Below are 20967 nucleotides of genomic sequence, written 5' to 3' on the forward strand. Positions count from 1 at the left end.
GCCGGGGCAGCCCACCGGGAGCCCTCGGTGTTCTTGTCTCTCCTCTCAAATACAGAGAAACGTGCATTTCTGGGGTTGCGTAAGCAAAGGTTCGGGCTGGTTCCTCTCAGATTAGATCCCTTGACCTGTGTCTTGTAACTACCTCGCCTTGTCACTCTGGCTGGTAAAGGCTCACTTGCTAACCCTGAGCAGAAGAGAAAGTGCAGAACCAGGCTGAAAGCCAAGTGATGTGCTGATTATTTTAAATTCTCCTTTTGTGTCTGCCAAACCCACAATTGTAGAACCTGTGTGTTTTCGGGGGGAAGGAAGAATCACCATTCCAGACCATGAAAGCTTCAAATTTGGTAATTTCCTCAACAGACTGTATCTTCGAAAAAGGACTTTATCTGCTTGTCTGTCCTTAATTTTGTTGATATTTCCTGAGTTCCTTGTGTCAGTATGCCGTGCCAGGGACAGCTTTTCAGAGCAGAAAGCCTAGTCACTCTGTACAGGCGTACTCTCAGGTCCGTGTCATGTTTTAGGATATAACTATTTAAAATGATTGGCATTAGATGTGCTTTATTAGGGATTAACCCCTCCACTCCTGTGTTCTGGAAACCACAGAAGGAATCCATCCTCTTTCTACTGTTTGACAGGATCGCGCTTTACATGTAGTCTCTCTTTCCTTATGAGACAGGAACTATCAGTCCCACTGTAGAAAGACAAGGCACAAAACAGGTTGGCCAAGCAGTAAAGGGCAAAACCGGGATTTGTAGGTGATTATGTTCAAAGCATTGTTTCTGCACCATCAACTACATGAGGCTGTGTGCTGCCTCCCAGTGTGATTGAAGGGGAGGGTGTTTGAATGGGAGTGCCTCCCTTAAGGTTTATAGCCACTGTTCCTCGAGGCAGCGACCTGATTGCTCTTTTCTCCTCATGAGATGCATATCCATCTTTAAAGTGTGTGACAATAAATTACTTAGAAGGTCTTGTGAACTGCTAACTTTAAATTTTTTGGAAAAAAAATATATTGCTTTCCAGTTACATTTTAAGAGTGACTGATTTTGCCAAATTTCAAATATTTCCAAGGAAGATGATTTTTGGTTTGTTTGTTTTGGTTTGCTTTTTTTTTTTTTTTTTTTTTTTTTTGGAGACAGGGTTTCTCTGTGTAGCTTTTGGAACCTGTCCTTGAACTCACAGAGATCCACCTGCCTCTGCCTCCAGAGTGCTGGGATTACAGGTGTGCACCGCTGCCGCCCGGCTGCTTTTTTTTCCCTTTGAGATTCTCTGTGTATTCCTGGATTACCACCATGCCTACGCCCAGATTGCTATCTTTTTTTGCTTGTTTTGAGACAGGGTTTTACCATGTAATTATGGTTGGCCTGGAACTCACTGTGAAGACCAGGCTGGCCTTAAACTCAGAGGTCTGCCTGCCTCTGCCTCCCAAGGTCTGGTACTAAAGCTTTGGTTTGCTTTTTAGAACAAGGGAGAAGAGCCCTGAGGTGGTTAGGAGGTAGTTGAGTCTTGTGCTGTGTATGCTCTAACTCTGGTGTTGTCTGTTGCAGAAAGGCCATTACTTTTCCATTTCTCACAATTGGGCTGAGCACAACTGAACCATGGGGGAACACAGTCCAGACGACAATATCATCTTCTTTAAGGGAGAGGAAGATGACCTAACCCCGGATGATAAGATGCTCAGGTTTGTGGATGACAACGGACTGGTGCCTTCCTCATCTGGAACTGTTTATGATAGGACCACTGTTCTTATAGAGCAGGACCCAGGCACTTTGGAGGATGAAGATGACGATGGACAGTGTGGAGAACACTTGCCTTTTCTTGTGGAAGGTGAAGAGGGCTTCCTGATAGACCAGGAAGCAATGTCCCAGGGTTATGTACAACACATTATCTCACCCGATCAGATTCATTTGACTATAAACCCCGGTTCCACGCCCATGCCAAGAAACATCGAAGGTGCAACCCTTACTCTGCAGTCGGAATGTCCAGAAACAAAGCGGAAAGAAGTAAGTAAAGCAACAGATGAGGGCCCAGTGTGGCTGTGGGGCAGCCCTTACGCAGCGTGCTGCTGGCAGTTTTAACTGGGGTTAAGGGAGCTCCTGGGCTTAGAGCCTACGGTAGTCTTGCCTGTCAACCACACATCTGCTTCCTGTTTTGTTGTGACTGCTTTCTAGAACTGTTGGATTGTATGGTCACATTGTAATTGAGGAATACTGCATTGTAATATCTAAGATTTTCCTCTCCAAATCATAAATAAAGTAGAAGTTTCACCAAAGTGAATTCATGTTTATACTGTGAAAAGGTAACAGCATGGCTCCTCTGATAGCAGAGTGACTAGATTTGTGTGTAATAGCTAGAACTAGCTATAAATGATTTGTTGTTTGGTTTTGTTTTTGGTTTTTTTTTTTTTTGGAGATGCCTGTGGGACTGGGCTTTATTAATTTAGTGAATATTTAATGGATAGTAACTGGTAGTTTTTACAATTCAGGCAAGAGACCACAAATGAGACCAGGTTATCTAAAAGTTGTCACATTTATATTCAGATAACGTGGATGAAATAATGCCTTTCAGGATATCTTGGAAACTGTAAAGCATTTTTCAAATTGTAGTGGTGAATTTGAATGAAGTAAATGGTCTGGCTTAAAGATAGTGAGTGGTAAACAATGTTCAGGAACTAGTGCAAGTTCATTTGAAAGAAAACAGGTCACTGCCAGTTACTGTGCTGAGGACTCAGTGTCAGGTACTACCAAGCAGAAATAGGCTTCATTTCTTGAAATATGTTCCTTTTTTGATGTAGTGAATGTTTGAAATGACATGCAGCTTGTACAAATGACTTATTCATGACATTTGGCTTTCCTTTAAGGGTGGAATGCCTGCCTAGCGTACATGAAGGCTTGATCTCTAGTACTGCAAATGAATGAATGAATAAATAAATGGATATCTTAGAGCTGTAAATACCTTAGAGAGGTCATCATTCCCTACCTCCCAGTGGACACAGTAGTCTTTGCAGCATCTCTGACATCTGTTCTTTGGTCTGTGCTTGAACACTTCTAGAATAGCTCAGGCCAGTACATTTGTTGGCCTGCTCTGATTGCCAGAAAGCTTTGCCTTGTATAAGACTAAAGTCTGTCCTCGTGTCATGCTTTTCCCAGCCTCCAGTTCTGTATTCCTGATAACCCTTCTTCCACGGGGCAGCCTGCATATTTTTAAAGGTCCCGTCATGTTCTTTGGTACAAGCTAGCCACCTACACTCAAATATCTTTCTGATGGCATTTTCCCCCTAGTCTGTCATCAATCTGGTATCCTTTAATTGAAAGAATTCCAATTTTCCGAAGTCCTTTTAAAATCCAGAGTTGAGCATAATCTCCCAGGAGTGAGTCAGCAGTGCCAGGCGTGTGGCTCTTATCTGTCTCTTCATCTGGACACTGTACTACAGTGACGGTGTCATCTGGGTTTTATTAGCAACCTCTCACTGTGGCTTCTACTTGGAAACCTCTAGAATTGTGATTCTCGACCAGGGGTAGTTTTGCCCCCAGGAGACATTTGGTTGTCACACTGGGGAAGTGCTAGCTGGAATCTTGTAGGTAGTGGCTAATGATGCTGTTAGATATTTTATAATGTACAGGGCAGCCTCTGACAACAAAGAGTTACCCAGATGTGTTCAGGACTTGAAGGGAAGAGCCCTGTTCTGCATTATCATGGCGCAGCTGTCAGTTTTGTGCTGGTGAAGGTAGACATGCTTGTAAGCCTTTGGAGTGTCTCCACACTAAAATGTTCTTGTTGGTTTCAACCCAGTATGTGAGCGTGTATAGTCCGCCTTCAACAGATGCTATTATTTGTTGTTGCTGGTGCTCTTTTTGAGATGTCTCATGTAACCCAAGCTGGTCTTCAACTTGCTATATAGTTACGGTCGACCTTGAACTCCAGACCTCTTGCCTTCCCCTTTCCAGTGCTAAGATGACAGGCATGCACCTGGTCTCACCAGCATTTGTCAAGCAAGGTGCTGTGATTGCAGATGGCAGTTTGCAGCCTAGGGGCAGAAGTACCTGAGGCAGTAGTGTGAGCATTAGGGTAAAGCGGTAAGTGTGAAGGGTACCAGTGCTGTATTTGGGAACACAAGGAACTTGCTCACCTGTGTGCTTCGGCTAGCCTTCAAGGTGGTCTTAAAAATGTGTTCAGTTTATGAGAAAAGCAGGGCATGAGTATTTCTGAGAGATGGGGACGATGTGAACAAAGAGAAGGAGGTAAAAAGCAGAGGCCCCTTCTCCTCTTTAAGGAATAGCCAGCTCTCCCCCTAAAACAGAGTGTGTATGCGTTCTCTCTTTTGGAACAGAGTCTTGTTGTGCGGCTCAAGCTTTTCTCAAAGTGGTGATCCTCCTGCCTCTCTAGTGCTGGGATTGCAGGCATATACCACACGTGGCCAGTACATTTTCTGTAAAGGGCTAAACAGTAAATGTTCTTGTCCTTACAGACTATGTGGTCTCTGTTACAACCAGTCAGCTCTTCAGTTGTAACACAAAATCAGTCATAGACAATGCGTAGGTGGGTTGGGGGTGGAGCTTAGTCTGGATCACATGCCACAAGGCCCTGGGTTCAATTCTTGGCACCACAGTAAAGGACAAAGATAACATGTAAATGAGGGTGCTGGCCAGAATTGACTTTGTGGCAGTTGGGAGTGTATCAGTCCTTGGACTAGCATCCAGGGAGTAGCAGGGGACAGGAATAGATGGCCAAGATCCAAACCTAGAAAGCAGTGATAGCTTGCTGAGGGTTTGTGCTGTTTTAGGAGTAGTGACAGACTTGGGGATTTGGGAGCCAGGAGGAATGTGACTAGAGCTGGGTAGAGTGATGCACACCTTTGATCCCAGCACTTGGGAGGCAGAGGCAGATGGATCTCTGAGTTTGAGGCCAGCCTGGTCTACATAGTTCTAGGACAGCCAGAACTATATAGTGAGATCCTGTCTCAAAAAAGCAAAAAAGGAGCATTTTAGAAGGGGTATTCTGACAAAAGCAGGTAACTAGGAGACAAAGAAAAGAAAGGATTTAATGGCCTGCTAGACGACACTTGAGTTTCATTTAACTGATGAAGGAAAGAATCTAAGACCCAAGGAACTTTGTATGCTGTTGGAATTTGCATAAAGAGCCCTGAGTTGAATGTGAGTCAAAGGTTTTTAATCATGTCCATTGAAAAGATTTGTCCAAGTCAAGCGGTGATGTTGCATGCCTTTAATCCCAGCAGTCAGGAAGCAGAGGCAGGCAGATCTCAGTGAGTTTGTTTGTTTGTTTGGTTTTTCGAGACAGGGTTTCTCTGTGTAGCTTTGGAGGCTGTCCTGGAACCAGCTCTGTAGACCAGGCTGGCCTCGAACTCACAGAGATCCACCTGCCTCTGCCTCCCGAGTGCTGGGATTAAAGGTGTGTGCCACCACCGACCAGCATAGATCTCTGTGAGTTTGAGGCTAGCCTATAGAGCGAGTTCCAGGACAGCCAGGGCTACACAGAGAAACCCTGTATCGAAACCCGCCCTTCCCCTTCCCCCGCGGAAAAAAAAAACGAAAGAAAGAAAAGATTTGTCTAAGACTGGGCTTGGTGGTTACACACCTTTCATGTCAGCACTCAGGAGGCAGAGGCAAGTGGATCTCTGAGTTCAAGGCCAGCTAGAGCTACACAGTAAGATCCTTTCTCAAAACAAAAGATTTTTTTTTTCAATGTGTTAAGTTGCTGCTGGTTGATGAGTGTGTAAAGATTTTAGTAGTTGCGAGTCTATGATGATGGATAATTCAGTCATTTCAGGCTGAAGACAAAAGTGGCTAGCTCTGCCTTTTGCCCGCTACCTCCCACTCCAAATGGTGAGTCTGTGAACAAGAATTGGGCCAAGAGGAAAGTTTGGTGGGGAAATGAGTAACTTTGGTTGGTGTGTATTGAATGTGTAGTCCTTAGGAGTAGGGAGCACAAGTTGAGACTCACTGGAAATGTGGGTCTGAGGTCAAGGAAATGGCACGGGTGGCTTTAGGAACAAGAAAGAAGCTAGGGACTGGAGAGAGAAGGGGAGCCAGAGAAGAAGACAGGAGTCAAGAGAGGATGGAATGTGCTGTTCTGAACTCTGGGTCAGGAAGGCTGACTTCCTGTGTGACCTGGAAGAGGGACCAAGGAGCTGGAGAAAACAGCAGTTCTGTCTCTTGTTCAGCGGCTGCTCACAGTTTGAAAGTTCCATCAGTTGAGCCTGGGGCACAGAGCATATGAGTGGGGTAGAGGTAAGCTGGGATCAGAGAACAGGACATGTAAAGTTGTGTTGTGTTTTGTTTTTGTTTTTTTGGCTTTTCGAGATAGGGTTTCTCTGTGTAGTTTTGCGCCTTTCCTGGAACTCACTCTATAGACCAGGGTGGCCTCGAACTCACAAAGATCTGCCTGGCTCTGCCTCCTGAGTGCTGGGATTAAAGGCATGCACCACCACCGCCCGGCTGTGTTTTGTTTTGCAAGTTTGAGACTTGGAAGAAAATTTAGGTAGCAGTAGCTTGGGGGCATTGAAACTTTTAAGTTTGGAAAGTTTGAGCTGGGCTTGCAGAGGCTATGGAGTTCCAGGCCAGCTAGGGCTACATAGTGAGACCCTATTTCTAAATTAATTAATTAAAGCCTCAAAAGTTTTGACATAGTTTAGGATCTAGCTTTAGGCCAGCCTCAGTTAATGATTACTGTATTAGTGTTCATGAGCAAATGTTTGAGAAATGCTAAGTAAAATCAAACTACTTCAGAACTTATCAGGCAGGACCTTTGACTTGTTAATAACTTAAGAAAGAAAAAAAAATCGGAATTTAATAAGTACTATAAACTTATGCTAGAAACCATTTTCCAGGGATTAGTAGAGCACGTTTTTTAGGAGATGCTGACCTAGGCAGAGGAGAAGATGGGAAGGAGGCGTTATGCAGTCTGATGGGGGCTGTCACTGTCCTGCCTTGTGTTCCTTAGCTGCTGCTGCTGCTGCTTGCAAGCCTGGCTCTCCCCATTCCTTTCTTCAGGCCATTTAATGGTGACCAAGACAGGGTCAGGGATGCTGTGAGCTCTTTCTTTGTCCAGTGTCCTGGGGGTTTGACTCATCCTAGGCTCTTCCCTTCCACTTCAGTTTCTCAATCCTATACATCCTATACATATAAGGTCTATGTAGAAGATTCTATAAGCTAGAATTTTTTTTTTAATTGGGTTTTAACTGCAGCTTAGGCTGGCCTCAGATTCACAGCAGTCTCTTGAAGTCCAAGATTGGAAACGGGAGCCACTGCCCTGGTCTCAAACTGGTGCTAGGCTCAGTAAGGTTTGGAGCTTCGATGGAGATCAGGAAGAAGTAGCCACAGCCCTATTCTTCGGAGGCCAGACATTCAGGAGGCTTGCCTTCCAGAAGCACACTCTTACCTCAGTCATTGATTGACAGTGATTTTATTTTGGCTTCCAAATCCACTTAGTTGGCATGAGGAGACCTGTGTGTTTACGGATGATAACAGCTGCATGATCTTTAACCACCTTTGTCCCTGGAACCTGTTTTAAGCTTGGCTCTTTCCCCCCTTTTTTTTCTGCATGGCATTTACAGGTACTGCTCTTGAGAAATGGAATCTTTTGATAGCTGCTCAGTCTTCTTGGCTTCCTAAGCAGCTTAGTTTCTGAGTCAGATGTTAGCCTGATTTTCCTGTTTACCCCTGATTGTACCTTTGTTTCCTTTAGTGTGCATTTGGCTTACTGATTGCTTTATTATTATTATTTTTTCATCACGCTTGTCTTATGCAAAAACAAGCCAACCAGAACCTTGCCACATATACTGTCTCACCCTACCACAGGACCTCTGGGCATCCTAACCCTTAATTCACATTTCAGGTTCTCATCCTAACTAGTCACTGGATTGGTAGCTTTGAGAGCACCTGTAAAAACACTGTCGTTCTGCATATCGTGTACTCAGATGCTTTCCCCTCCAGGTTGCTGAGCAACGTGGGTTTATGTGGTCCAAGGTTCCGCAAACTTTTCTTGCATCTCTCTTCTTCCAGAGAACCTTCCAGGGAGTGTCCAGTTGCCTGCTCACCTCCTCTGTCAGCACCACAGTGGTGAACATAATGCATTCTACCAACCTTCCCACTTTTATGCTAAATAGTTGGCAGATAAGAAGAAACCCAGGGCCCATAAGCCAAAGATGTATTCATGATGTCCTGAATATTCCAGACCATTGATTGGGAAAGAATGGCCTTTCTTGCAAGAAGCAGGTGCAGTGTTCTCTGAATTCTGCTCTCAGTGCATTGCACAATAATTGGATTACTTTCAGTGGCGTTCTAAAAGGAGGGGGAGTTCTTTCTGTTTCCTATCCCTCCTCCTTTTTTAAATTTTATTTTAGATTAAAAAATTTTGTTGTTTTTTTATTTTATTTATTTATTTATTTTTGAAGCAGTATCTCTGTATAGTCCTGGCTGTCCTGGATCTCGCTATGTAGACTGGGCTGGCCTCAAACTCACAAAGATCCTCCTTGCCTCTTTCTCCCAGGTACTGGTATTAAAGGCGTGTGCCGCCATACCTAGCTGAGTTTGTTTAGTCTGACAGATTTGAAGTAATAAAGGGGGGGGAGTTAAAAGTGGGATGGCTTGTGCCTGTCATGCCAGCACCTCGGGAGACTAAAGCAGAAACTTGCCATGAGTTTGTGGCCAGGCTGGGCAACATGGTACTTTCCTGGCCAGCTGGGTTATGGTGAGCATTCCTGTCTCAAGAAAACCAAAGGGGCAAAACAAAAGTAAAGGGGCTTTGACTCCAGTGTCCAGCCCTTTACAGTTTGTCCTTTATTTTAGGAAGACTGATTCCAGACTGTTCCTCAGTGGGAATCCTTGGGGAGTGAAGCCATGCGCTCAGACACACCTACCTTCCACTCTGCACACCACCATTATATTTCGTCACAGATCCTTGTTCCACTCCCACGGGATTGCCATTCAGAACTAGGGCAGATGAGCCTGCACTGCTTGAAAGTGTAGTGTTAAGGACTCGCCTCTTTCCCTCCGAGGTCTGCCTTAACTGACTTTTGTCGGGGATCAGTTTTAAGAATGCTCTGGCTCTTGGAGAGCAGCAGTAGGGCAAAGCTGGGGTCTCCTCGTGGCTCTGCTGTGGTCCAGAGCAGAATGTGCTTTCCACGTGCCAGCAGGTGAAGCTGGGCTGTCGGGTTTCTCTTCCACGTCAGCATGTGTGGTACCTGTGCCCGTCTTGTCACAGGCCATCTGGCCTGGCAGAGGAGCCTGGCTGGTCTTCTGCACACCCTGGCTTTTAAAGTTGGTACCGAAGGAACTCAGGGTCTTCAGTTGATATTTTCTATGGACTGTATTAGGTTCTGCTGACATTTTGTTCTTGTAAGAGTGGGCGGCAGTGCTTGAAATTTGGTGCTTTCCCCTTATTTAAATCCAGCTTATTCCAAAAACTTTCTTCTTCGAAAGATGATCTCAACCTTGGTCTCCTTTTTTTCTTCTAGTGTATATGAGCTATGCAGCCCTGGCAAGCTGCTCTCTGTTCTCCTCTTTTGTAAGATAGAAATAAAAATCCCATTGCATTCTGTGAAGATTCAGTGAGACTGATGTAACATGAAGTGTACATCAGTGTGTGCCTCAGATGTCAGGCGCCATGTCTGGTTCATCCGTGGTTCAGTCACACGTTCTCTTGTTTTTTCTTTCTCACAGGCCCCTGTTCCAAAAGGTTCAGAGGTCATCTCTAGTTTTAGAAAGGTTAAACATGTCAGGGCTTCTTTGTTAGGAACTGGTTTGGGAAGCATGTTCTCCTTGAGAAAAGCTGTAAATTGTGGTTGGAGTCAGAAGTGTTAATGCGTGCTGGGGAGGCCAAGGCAGGCAGATCTGCAAATGTCAAGGCCAGTCTGGTCTACATAGTTCAAGGCTAGTTAGAGACTGTCTTAAAAAGCTGGAGAAATGTGACTGGGTTCCAAGAGAGCCCCCAGAAAACTTGGTCCCAGCCTACTTAGCTGAGCTTTCCTGTGAGCATGACTGTAACTGGAATGGGTGGTGCGTTGTTTGTTTTGTTTTGGGGGAGCTGGGATTGAGCCCAGGGCCAGATGATGCCAGGCCAGTGCTTTACCACTGAGATATACCCAGTCATCTTTTTTTGGTTTTTAATTAATTAATTAATTTATTTGAGTATTTTGCCTGCATGTATGTCTGTGCCCCACATGTGTGCCTGGTACCTGTGGAGACAGAAGACACTTGATTCCCTGCAACTGGAAGTACAGCTTGTTGAAAACCACTGTGTGGGTGCTGGGAATTGAGCCTGGGTCCTCTGGAAGAGCAGTCAGTCCTCCTAACCACTTAACCATCTCTCTAGCGCCTCTTTAAAAAAAAAAAAATTTTTTTAAATTTTGAAATAGGTTCTCCCTAAGCTGTTCAGGGTGGCTTTGAACTCAGTCTGTAGTATAGGGAACATTGTACCGGGATTCCCTTTCCACATCTTTCTGGGTAGCTGAGATCATAGACCACATGGGGACATTTGTGGTCCCCAAGCAGAGGTTGGTGAACACCAATCCCTGCCACTGGTAAATCTTTTGTCTTCATTCTCGGCATCTTGTAATTTCCTTGGTACTAGGCCTTTGAAAAATTACTTCCTTGGTGTATTGTTCGAATATTAGATGATCTTTTAATTAAAAACAAACAAACAAACCACCAGAGCCAGATATCAGGGTGAAAGCTGAAAGATCAGAGAAGCAGAGCAGCCAGCCACTAGTTCTTACCTCTACAAAATCCTCAATCTAAAGAGAGTGAGTTTCTGTTTCCTCACACTTTATATACCTTTCTCTGCCCAGACATCCCTTCCTGGGATTAAAGGCTGTGTGTGTGTGTGTGTGTGTGTGTGTGTGTGTGTGTGTGTGTGTGTGTGTGATTAAAGATGTGTGCCACTGCTGCCTGGCTGTGTGTCCAGTGTGGTCTTGAACTCACAGAGATCCAGCAGGATCTCTGCCTCCCGAGTGATAGGATTAAGGGTGTGTGCCACCACTGTCTGGCTTCTATGTCTAATCTAGTGTCCTCTGATCCTCTGGCAAGTTTATTAGGGTATGCAATATGTCACCACAATGGCGGATATATGGGGCACCAATATCTTGCAGCTAAAAGGGAAGGCTTTAATATAATTTAGTATTTCGCCTTTTTAAAAAAGATTTATTTATTTATTATGCATACAGAAGAGGGTGCCAGATCTCATTACAGATGGTTGTGAGCCACCATGTGGTGCTGGGAATTGAACTCAGGACCTCTGGAAGAGCAGTCAGTTCTCTTAACCTCTGAGCCATCTCTCCAGCCCAGGTATTTCGCCATTTTAACAGTCATAGAATAGAAACTGTTAGCCCCTATTTTGCAAATGAAAAAATTAAAGCATAAAAACATCTAGCTGTCACAATCCCAGTGCCAGGAGGCAGAGACAGGAGGATCCTAAGGGTTCTCTGGCTGTAGAGTCCGGGAGCTCCGGATTCAGTGAGAGACCCTGTCTCAGAAAATAATGTGGAGGCCTGGTGTGGTGGCCCATGCCTTTAGTCTGAGCACTTAGGAGGCAGAAGCAGGTAAATCTTTGTGAGTTTGAGGCCAGCCTGGGATACATAGTGAGACCTTGTCTATAAATAAATAAGGTAGAGCAAGATGCCAAAATTAATGCTTTTTATGATAACGTACCAGTTTACAAAGGTCATAGTCAAGACACAGGCCTGTTGGCTGCTAACAGGACTGAGAAATGAAAGGGCAAGTGGGTGTCCTTAGTTCCGAATGGGTAGAGGGGTGAGGTGTGGACACAGCTCTGGAGAGTGATGGAGGCATGAATTCAGCTCTGCTGGCCATCCAAGAAATGGCACCAGTTCAGAGCACTAAGAGTTGTGATTCGAGCATTTTGGTTATATTTGGAATAGAAGAAACCAGTGCTAGTATGGGGAGCAGTTTTGTTATGGGGAAAGGGGACAGGAGGTCACTAGTGATGGCGAAGAAAGGGCAGAGTTGGAATTCTCCCCTAGGGTTTCGGTTTTTGTTGTTGTTGTCTTTCTGCTTTTCCGTTTTTGAGACATAATCTCACTGTGTATAGCCTGTGACTTGCTATCTGGTTCAGTCTCGCTTCAAAGTTGGGGCAATCCCCCTGCCTCTGCCTCTGCCTTCTAGGAGCTGGGATCCAAGGCTCGCACCAGCACACTGAGTCTGGAAAGTGAGTTCTGTAGCCGAAACCGCCAGCCAATCATTTATTTATGAGTGTTGGTCTGCTCTGGGCTCAGAACCGGGGCTCCCTTTCTCTGTTGCAGTGTGTAGAGTTGAGTTCTCCCCATCTCCCTTTTTCTTCCAACAGAAGCCCAGGCTTCTTTTTCATTTTTCTAACTTGAAGAATTTTGTCTCCTGAAATGCTGCTGCTTCCTTTCCTGTTCATGCTTATCTCCTGCACCTGTTGTCCTCTGCTTCTGTCGCCTGAGTGCTGTGTTCATCTTTGCTAAACATTCCTGTTTAGAACCGTTCAGAACATTCTGTAAACCTCTGAGCCTCAAACCTTCTGGACATTCACACCATCACACTCCATGTCGAGTGAACTCGCTCGGGTGTCTCTGTGCTCTTTAGCAGCTGTCTGAGGCCAAGTGGGAAAATTAAAGTCAGGCATAGACGTCTTAAGGTTCTTTGAAAAACAAGTTTTCTTCATGTCCAGTGGAGTCTCCAGTGACAGTATGTTCCACTCACAAGATGCTGTCATTCATTTTGACAAGCGGGCTACTTACGTGTGACCCTCCCCTGAAGTCTCTGGGTTCACCTGCTGTGTGTCTACTTTGTAGATAAGCTGGCCTTGGCCTGGGTCTTAAGTCCTCTGTCTGTGTATTGCCTTAGCTTAATGTGCTCAGTGTCTGTTCTCAGTGCCGAGTCTCGGACAGTGTTCTGGCCTGGCCTCTCTAGTCCTCCTTTTTGTTTTGAACTTCTTGGGAGCACAGCCGTTGTTCTTGGCACTAAGCACAATATAATTCTAGAACACAGTTCTTCAAATCCACAAATGCTGAATTTTAGTCTTATTTGAAGGTACATGCTATTGTAATCTCTTCTTTGTAGCGTGACACACTTTGTTTTTTCAGTTTCCTGTTCTCATCCTGTTTGAGGTGGTTTGGGTTTCCCTTTTTGTGCCATTTGTTGCTATTTTAAAATAATTCTGAAAGATACTAGGCAATGATGGCCACTTATTGTCTCCAGATAAAATGAGAAGTCGATCATTTATTCAGTTAATTATTGGGAGAAAAGGCATCTAGTAATCAGTAGCACTTATTTTACTTTTTTTTTTTTTCCCTTGAGACAGGGTTTCTCTGTGTATCCCTGGCTATCCTGGATCTCACTCTGTAGCCTAGGCTGGCCTCGAACTCACAGAGATCCGCCTGCCTCGGCCTTCTGAGAGCTGGGATTGAAGGTGTATGCCACCACTGGCTGAGATAGGGTCTTTAGGATGTATATGTAGCCCAGCCTGGACTTGATCTTCGGTCAGCCCCCTGAGTGCCACCATAACCAACTTCTGTCTTATCTTTCAGTACCTTCCCTGATCTCAGTGCTTTCCTACCTTCTATCCTGGGTCTCTTTCCCTTTCTACTCTGCCAAATTTTTCTGGAAGCATCATTGGCTGACTGCTCACGTTCTGGCCACTGTCCCATAGTTTCAGCGCTGGTGCTGGTCTTACCAATCAGTGGTCTTTGCTACATTTGACCCGGCTGACATCCTGCTCAAAACTTCCTTTGTGTGTGTGTGTGTGTGTGTGTGTGTGTGTGTGTGTGTGTGTGTGTGTGTGTGTGCGCGCACGCGCACACGCTGTACAGGTATATTCACATATGTAAGTGCATGTGTGTGTACATGGAAGCTGAATTGATGTCCAGTATCTTCCTTGATCACTCCCCAATCTATATACTGAGGCAGCATCTCTCGCTGAACCTGGAACTCACCAATTCCAGCTTGTCTAGCTAGCTGTCTTCCCCTGGCAATCCTGTCTCGGTCTCCAGAGTCCTGAGAGGATGGTGGCCCTCATGGCCAAGAGGCTTTTATGTGGGTTCTGGTCATTAAGTCTTACTGGTCTGTTTCGTTCCGAATATAAACGGAGTGAGTGCCACTTCTCCACAAGTCTGGTCTCTGAAGTTGTCGTCAGTGAGCAAGGCAGTGCTAGCCCTGCTCTCATGCAGTTACAGCTGAGATGAGGAGCCGCTGTTGGTGCAGTTCAGTGAGTGTTTACTTAGTCCTGCCTCTTTTCCAGGTCCCGCTTGCTTGCAACTAAAGGTGGCAGTGGAGATTGTTTAATTATATAATTGTTTAATCTTAATTGCATCTTGCACTTTAAGGAAAAGGTGGTGTCTCTCCACTGGGGATTATTTTGGAAACACAGCTTTTTCTCAGGCATCTGTGGATACTCAGGCTTCTTATGTAAAGGATCACAGTGTTTGCATGTAGCCTGTGTACATTCTCCTGTATACTTTAAATATTTAAAACATTTATTTGTGTGTAGGCACATGTGGAGGTCAGAGGACAACTTTTCTCCATCCACCATCACATGCATCCCAGGGATTGATCTCACTAGCAAGTATCTTTATTCAAAGCTGAGCCATCTGGCCGCTGTGGCCTTCTCCTGTATACTTTAAATTAGCTTGGCCTACTTAGTAATACCGTGGGCATGCTCTAGAGATTGTTGTTTACGGAATAATTGGCTGAATCCATGGATGCAGTTCCCCCAGATTACAAGGGCTGGTGGCCTGGGAAGCTGTGAGAGCCTGTTACACTCAGAACTGGGGCTAAGGGCCAGTCAGGGAGAGGCCTTTGAGAAAGTAACATCCAATAGTGCAAGGAGTTGGCCAAGTACAGGAATTGAGCTGGGAGCAGGGTAGGGAGTGAGAGAGAGCATTGCCTACCCTCTTACAAAGTCACTTACAAAGTTGTCAGCTGCCATGGCAACCGAGAATGAAGTTCTGTTCTTATCTCTCACCTCTGTGATGGGCCTTAGGCTGGAGACAGGATCCTCATTCCTACCCTTCCGTGATAGTTTGACAGGAGAGGATGACTAGGGTAAATGGTAGATACAGAGTCCTGGCATTTAGAGAAGGACACTGTTGGGTAGACATGGAGGATCACGGGGGACCTTAGAGGGAAGGAGTCTTGAATTAAGGGAAGAGAGAGCTCAGGAGAGCAAAGAAAGGCTCTAGACATTTCCAGTAAAGGGAGAAAAGAGCACAGGAAAGGGCGGGGACTGAGAGTCACAGAGGATAGTGTGCTGTGCCTTAGGCCTAGGCTGACCCTCCTGCTTGCCTGGTTCCTGAGTCATATAGCAGAAAGTGTCGAAAGGCCCTGGGAATACCCTTGACTATTCTGCTTCCACTCTGGGACTTTCCAGTGAGAGGCCTTGTGGAGCACCGAGACATGGTCTGAGGGATTCAGTTTAGGGTGTACAGTGCACAGGAAGGGTAGTCCAATGGTAGGTGAGTGCGTGCTTGTGCAAGGTCATACATACTGGAGAGAAGAAGGGGCAGGGTACTGACTGTGTACCTCTCTTCCCTATCTAGCAAACTAGCTGACAGGCTGAATCCCCTTCAAATCTAAACCTGACGGGTGGTGGTGGCGCATGCCTTTAATACCAGCACTGGAGAGTCAGAGGCAGGCGGATCTCTGTGAGTTTGAGGCCAGCCTGGTCTACAGAGCGAGATCCAGGAAAGGTGCAAAGCTACACATAGAAACCCTGTCTCGAAAAAAACAAAACAAAACAAAAAAACAAAAACAAAACAAAAAACAAACAACAAAAAAACTAAACCTAATTGTTTTCTATAGCTCTAGAGTACTGGTTCAAAACATGTAGGTCACGCAACCAACCCTTTCAAAAGGGTCACCTAAGACAGTTGGAAACTACAGAGATTTACATTATGATTCATAACAGTAGCAAAATTACAATTATGAAGTAGCAATAAAAATAATTTTGTGGTTGGGTCCCCACACCATGAGGAACTGTATGAAAGGGTCGCAGCATTAGGAAGGTTGAGAAGCACTGCTCTAGAGCTAATGTTATTTTTTATTTTTTTAAGTTTTTAATTTTGTATGTGTATTTGGAAGGCAGAGTCTTCAGAGTCCATGAGTGTTGGGAACTGAGCTCAGGTCTTCTGAAAGAGCAGTCTGTACTCTTAACCATAGAGCATCTTCTCAGCTTCTGACAGTGGTTTTCTTCTGTTGTTTTTGTGAGGCTTGAACCCAGAACCTCAAGCATGCTAGACAGACACTAACTGAGCCACAACTCTGGCCCCAGTTTTTGTTTTTCTTTGACTTTATTTATTTATTTCCCCATATGTAAAAGCAAAGGGCCTTTATTCAAGCTCCTGGGCTCTATCCTCTGTCCAATGCAGCAAAGAGCTTTGAGCCCAAGCAGTGTGGGAATTTTATCATAGCAGAGGTTGGGGTGAGGGGATTTCCAGGGTTCAGGACCCTGATTGGCTAACAATTGTCTAGCATTATCTGTAAAACAAAAAACAGGTGTGTGCTAGACTCATGGACATCTGGCCACCTCATCTAATGGTTGGAATGTTTGGGATGTCAGGTACTTCCTCACCCCTGGGTGGATCCTTGGGTGGTATCGGCTTAAGGCTTTTCCTGGATCTGGGTGTTGCCTGCTAGTAAGCCTGTCATGGCTGTTGAGTGGTCAAGCTGTTTTGGGGCCCCTTCAGATTTCCCCCTTCACAAGTACCAATGGTAGGACTCAATCATGCGTCCTACCTGTCCTAAGAACCATTAGCTAACAGATTTTTCTAGGGCAGTGACATCTGTATCTATTGCCATTTTTAAGGCCCTGTAGTTCTGATCTTTGAGTACAACCAGATTATGATCTTATATAATACCTCATTGGTTCTGCATTTTTGGGCCCCTTCACAGCCCCCCACCCTTTTTTTTTTGGTTTTTCGAGACAGGGTTTCTCTGTGTAGCTTTCCGCCTTTCCTCGAACTCACAGAGATCCGCCTGGCTCTGCCTCCCGAGTGCTGGGATTAAAGGAGTGCGCCACCATTTTTTTAACACTGTTTTAGCAATATCTCGATTCTCGATTCTCAATATACTTGTAGAATCTGTAGAGTTTGGAGCTGTAAAGAATTTGGGAATACTCTTCCCCCATGGATGGGGGTGGTCTTCATCCCAGTCCCCAGAATCCTCGTCTGTCAGCACAGCAATGGGGCATTCTTGCCCCCCTTTCTTGGCACAGCCCACCATGATGGGCAGAATCAGTTCTTCAAGGTAGCGATCAAACTGCTTGTGGGCACCATCCTTGGACAGCTCGTTCTTTTACTTTATTTTTAAAGTAAAGCTCTCAGATTTTCTGTAAAGCTAAGGATGGCTGAATGACCTTGAATTTATTATTTTATTTTGGAGGCAGAATCCCACTGTATAGCCCTGACTGGCCTGGAAAACTCTATGTGAACCAGAATGACACCAAGCTCACAGAAACGATCTGTCTCTACCTCCCAAGCCCTGGGATCAAGGATCAAGGCCACCACACCTGGCCAACCCTGAACTTTTGATCCTAAATGCTAAGATTACTGGCACACCTAATGTCCTATTGGGAACAGAACCCAGGGCTGTGAATGTGTTGGGAAAGCACTCTACCCACCGAGCTGTACCTGTCCCAGTTCTTGTGTTTTTATTGTTCTTTTTCAAATCAAAATAATATTTCATAATGCATGAAAATTATATGTGTCCATAAATGGTTTTGAAACATGGCAGTGTTCAGTTAGTTGTCTGTGGCTACTTTTAATGTGCAGGGCAAGGGTTATATAGTGACAGTGACCATCAAGTCCAGAATAAGGTTCTCTTTGACACTTGACAGAAAACTGTCTGCCCTACTTACATCCTTGGCCCAGCCACTCTTTCTGAAATTGCTGCTGTCTCCTCCCTGAGGCTCTGGCCCTCCACTCAGGCTTTACTTTGTCATCTCTGTGCCAATCAAACCCAAGGTTCCCATCATGTGGTTTTTTTGTTTGTTTGTTTGTTTTGTTTTGTTTTTTTAACCAGAACAGGGTTCTCTGTGTAGTCCTAGCTGTCCTGGAATTTTGCTTTATAGACCAGGCTGGCCTTGAACTCAGATATCCACCTACCTCTGCCTCTAAAATGTTGGTGGGATTAAAGTTGTGCTCCACCAGATACCTCCCACCATGTTTGTTTGTTTTTTTTTTTTAAATTAAATATGTTTATTTGTTAAAATTTTTTCCATTTTACATACCAACCCCAGTTCCCCCTCCCTCCCTTCTCCCGCCTCCTCACCTCCCTCCCCCTCTGCCCCCATCCACTCCTCAGGGTGGGTAAGGCCTCCCATGGTAGTCAACAAAGTCTGGCATACCAACTTGAAGCAGAGCCTAGCCCCTCCCCATTGTATCAAAGCTGAGCAAGGTATCCCACCACAGGGAATGGGCTCCAAAAAGCTAGTTCATGCACCTGGGATAAGTCCTGGTCCTGCTGCCAGGGACCCCACAAACAGATCAAGCTACACAAGTGTCACCCATATTCAGCGGGCCTAGTTCAGTCCCATGTAGGTTCCCGAGCTGTCAGTCCAGAGTCAGTGAGCTCCAACTAGCACCAGTCAGCTGTCTCTGTGGGTTTCCCCATCATGTTCTTGACCTCCTTTTTTTTTTTGAATGTCGAATGCCATTTATTGAAGGAAGGAGGAGGTCTTAAATACAGGCTTACAGCACAATGGGGGAACCACAGATGGCAGAAGTTCGCTTCTGATTTTTTGTATTTTGAGCTGAGGATCGAACCCCAGGCCTTGCTCCCACCATGTTTTAAGCAAGCACTCTATCACTAAACTGTACCCCAACTCCATGGGGCTTTTAAAGACTGTCTTTCTCATGTGTGTGCTCTTTTTGAGGCCTTCATTCACTTTCCTCCAGGAATTTTCCTTTTGTTGGGGCGTAGGGTTGTCATAATAGCTCAGACATTAAGACTGAGTCTTGTAATACAGCCTCGGCTGGCCTCAAACTCACAGAATCCCCCTGCTTCAGCCTCCTGGGTGCTAGGATTACATGTACGCACGACCATCCTAGCTCTCCTAGGACTTTTTTCCCTCTAGAAATAAGCCCTCAGTTCAGCCCAGAAGTGCTTGTCCTGGCTCTGCTCACTCTAATTCACCATCATCCAGACTCCTACCCCAGCACTACAGGGTCTTGCTGAATCATTAGGGAATCCTCGTGTGTGTGTGTGTGTGTGTGTGTGTGTGTGTGTGTGTGTGTGTGTGTGTGTGCGCGCGCGCGCGCGCGCTGGAGGGTCTGGTTGTTTCCCTGGCCCTTACTTTGTTTATTCTGACATATGTCATTTCATCGTTTTTCCCCAGGAGACCCTTTTTTCTTTTAGCTGCTGTCACTCACTCCCCTTGCAGCTCTAGCTTTTCTCCGCTGGCCACCAAGTCTTTTTACTAGTTAGTGTGGCAGCGGTACATGCTGCCTGCTCTCCCATCTGTCCTTTGTTCTGTGCTATGAGCTATTTTATAGGACACTTTGTGTCAGTTGCTGTATTAAAATACCTTACACAAATTATTCCTAATCCTTTTATTATTGTTGTTGTTTTGTTTTGTTTTTGAGACAGGGTTTCCTCTGTAGACCAGGCTGGCCATGAATTTACAGAGCTATCTGCTTCCACCTCCTGAGTTCTGGGGTTAAAGGTGTGTGCTACCACTACCAAAATTTTTTTTCTTAATCCTTAAGCAGCTTTTATTTTATTTATTTTTAAAAGTTTATGCCAAGCAGTGGTGGCCATGACTTTAATCCCAGCAGAGGTAGGCAGTTCTCTGTGAGTTAAAGGACAGCCAGGGCTACTCAGAGAAACCCTGTCTTGAAAAACATATATGTATATATAATTTTTAGTTACACGTGTGTTTATGACTTTGTGGATGTTTGCAGGGCAAGTGCACGTGCCCATGAAGGGCATAGATGACAGATCCCCTGTAGCTGGAGTCATAGGCAGCTGTAAGCTGCCTGATGTGGATTCAGAGAACTCAGGTCCTCTATAAGCAGTGCATGCTCTTAACTGCTGAGCCAGCTCTCCAGCTACCTACAACAGCTTTTAAAAAGATAGACTTAGGGCTTGGCTTGTGGCTCAAGTGGTCAAGTGTTTACCATCAGACACAAAGCCCAGGGTTCAGTCCCCAGCACCGTATACAGATCTGGTATGCTGATACATGCATGTAAGCACTCTGGAGGAAATGGAGGGGAATTAGAAGTTTAAGGGCTACAAGTTTGCTGTCAGCTTGTGCTTGATGAGACCCTGTCCCAGGGTGGAGAAGTGAGGTCTGGGCAGTGTTTTCCCCTACTGATAAGGTATCCCATGTCCTCTGTCAGGTAAAGCGGTACCAGTGCACCTTTGAGGGATGTCCCCGCACCTACAGCACAGCAGGCAACCTACGCACCCACCAGAAGACTCACCGAGGAGAGTATACCTTCGTCTGTAACCAGGAGGGCTGTGGCAAGGCCTTCCTCACCTCCTACAGCCTCAGGATCCATGTGCGAGTGCACACAAAGGAGAAGCCATTTGAGTGTGATGTACAGGGCTGTGAAAAGGCATTCAACACACTGTACAGGTCAGCTGCTCCATGGCTCTGCTAGCCTCCTGACTCTGAACTTGGGACCACAGAACTCTTTCTCCTTGCATATGACAGCTTTTGGGACTTTGGAGAGCATAGCTGTACTCACCTATTTAAAATGCATTATCGGAGCCTACTACTTAAAAATCCATGTACCATGGGCTGTGGAAATGTTGGCACACCTGTGTGTAGGTTTGCATTTCAAAGAGTGAGAGCGTGGCCTTGGGATTTTAGTAGTTGGTATAGAGTAGTCTTCCCATTGGCACAAAGCCTTTGAGACAACGTTCTTCTATCCTGAGAGGTGGGGAGTTGCCCACTTGATGTCTGTTTCTTTTTCCATGTTTGTGTCAGGAGACGAACACAGATCTTCAGTATTAGGCATAAAATAACAAAATA

General features: G+C 45.4%; 1 protein-coding gene across 2 annotated transcripts in view; it reads left to right on the forward strand.

Annotated features, from left to right (window-relative positions):
• Positions 1-20967, forward strand: part of Mtf1 (metal regulatory transcription factor 1) — a 51550-nt gene that overhangs the window by 737 nt on the left and 29846 nt on the right. For both annotated transcript variants that reach the window (XM_036179004.1, XM_036179005.1), the window contains exons 2-3: positions 1545-2000; positions 20330-20568. In XM_036179004.1, the coding sequence (XP_036034897.1) occupies positions 1596-2000; positions 20330-20568 (644 nt within the window). In that variant the 5' untranslated portion in view covers positions 1545-1595. The remainder of the gene's footprint in view (positions 1-1544; positions 2001-20329; positions 20569-20967) is intronic.

The sequence above is a fragment of the Onychomys torridus genome, chromosome 2 (genome assembly GCF_903995425.1).
Source record: "Onychomys torridus chromosome 2, mOncTor1.1, whole genome shotgun sequence".
Classification (NCBI taxonomy): Eukaryota; Metazoa; Chordata; class Mammalia; order Rodentia; family Cricetidae; genus Onychomys; species Onychomys torridus.